This window comes from Aplysia californica, unplaced genomic scaffold (genome assembly GCF_000002075.1).
Source record: "Aplysia californica isolate F4 #8 unplaced genomic scaffold, AplCal3.0 scaffold00561, whole genome shotgun sequence".
Classification (NCBI taxonomy): domain Eukaryota; kingdom Metazoa; phylum Mollusca; class Gastropoda; order Aplysiida; family Aplysiidae; genus Aplysia; species Aplysia californica.
Genome location: NW_004797831.1, coordinates 200,015 through 201,644, shown reverse-complemented (window position 1 = coordinate 201,644; position 1,630 = coordinate 200,015). Strand labels below are relative to the sequence as shown.

Here is a 1,630-nt window from a genome sequence, read left to right as displayed (position 1 = left end):
CAGAAACTGCAGCAGCCCTGGCAGCGGTAGCAGAAACAGCAGTTGAAACAGCAGCAACAGAGGCAACAGCAGTAGCAGCATAATCGGCATAATCAGCAGCAGCAGCAGCAACAGAAATTCATCCACGCACTAACATAGGTCTTTCCGACACTCTGGATTAGCATGATTTTCAAGGTGTTCTCTTAGCAAAATTTAATCAGCAATGTGGGGGGGGGGAGGGGGGCAGTGCTTTCTTTCTTCAAAATTTAAATGCCGACATAAATGACTGTAGTCCAGACCCGTGTCAGAACGGAGCTACATGCCATGACCAGCTCAACGCTTTCACCTGTACCTGTCCAGCTGGTTACACAGACAACACTTGTGTCACAGGTACGGAATGTCCATCATCTTCTAACCCTCGGCATCTTTTTTTTTTTCTTCAAAACTTTTGTTCACATTTTTTTCTGAAACTTTCTCTGACATAGAATGTCCTCGAAAGCATCACATTTGTTTCTATTTGACCTTTGAACCCCTGGTGACAACAATAACGCCTGGAGAATAGTCGAGAGAAATGACGTCGGCGAAAGCAGCACCATCGCTGGCAGGGTTATAGAACCTGAACAGACGGGTCATGGGGAAAGATAAAGATAATATAGTTTTATTTAAATCAGTTGCATGTTTTAGTCGCACGTAACCTTCTATCATCTTCAGACATCGATGACTGTAGTCCAGACCCGTGTCAGAACGGAGCTACATGTACTGACCAGGTCAATCTTCATTTTCTGTCTATCTCATTGAAAAGTCCACCCTCACTGTCTGTCTGTCTCTAACACCGTCATCTACTCATCATGATCTCCCTCCAACAAGATAAATCACCACTCAGGTTTTGCAAACATCCTGCTCCTTTACTATACTTCATTATTTTTCCTTTTTCTTGTAAATGATTTGCGACCACGGTATTTGCGTCCTTGAATCCCTGCAAACATCGATGACTGTAGTCCAGACCCGTGTCAGAACGGAGCTACATTATACATGTATTACTGTAGACTGTGTGATCCCATTCTGCCTTTCTTCTTTTTAATCCTCCTCCTCCTTCTCCTCCTCCTCCTCCTCCTACTCCTCTTCCTCCTCCACCTGCTCCACCTCCTCTTCATCCTCCTCTTTATCCACCTCCTCCTCCTCCTTCTCCAGCTCCTCCCCTCCTCCTTTTCCTCCTCCTTCTCCTTCTCCTCTTCCTCTTCCTCCTCCTCCTCCTCCTCAACCGTCACCTAAGTACAGCCGCCTGTATTCTACCTTCAAACTTGTTATCATCCCAAAAATGGTGCTGTCTGAGCACGGAGCAAACCATTGTCAGATTAAAAAGTCAATCTTCTCTTTCCGTCTGTGTCATTCAAAAGTCCATCCTCACTGTCTGTCTGTCTGTCTGTCTGTCTGTCTCTAACACCGTCATCTACTCATCATGATCTCCCTCCAACAAGATAAATCACTACACAGGTTTTGGAAACATCCTGCTCGTTTATCATACTTAAGTATTTTTCCCTTTTTCTTGGAAATGATTTGCGACCACGGTTCTTGCGTTTTTTCAATCCCCGCAGACATCGATGACTGTAGTCCAGACCCGTGTCAGAACGGAGCTACATGTACTGACCAG

The 1,630-nt window shown here is 45.2% G+C and overlaps 1 protein-coding gene across 1 annotated transcript in view; it reads left to right on the top strand.

The window, feature by feature from the left end:
- LOC101853965 (fibropellin-1-like) overlaps positions 1–1,630 on the top strand; it is an 89,935-nt gene that overhangs the window by 76,951 nt on the left and 11,354 nt on the right. The window contains exon 22 of the mRNA XM_035972033.1: positions 253–400. Within this exon, the coding sequence (XP_035827926.1) occupies positions 253–400 (148 nt within the window). The remainder of the gene's footprint in view (positions 1–252; positions 401–1,630) is intronic.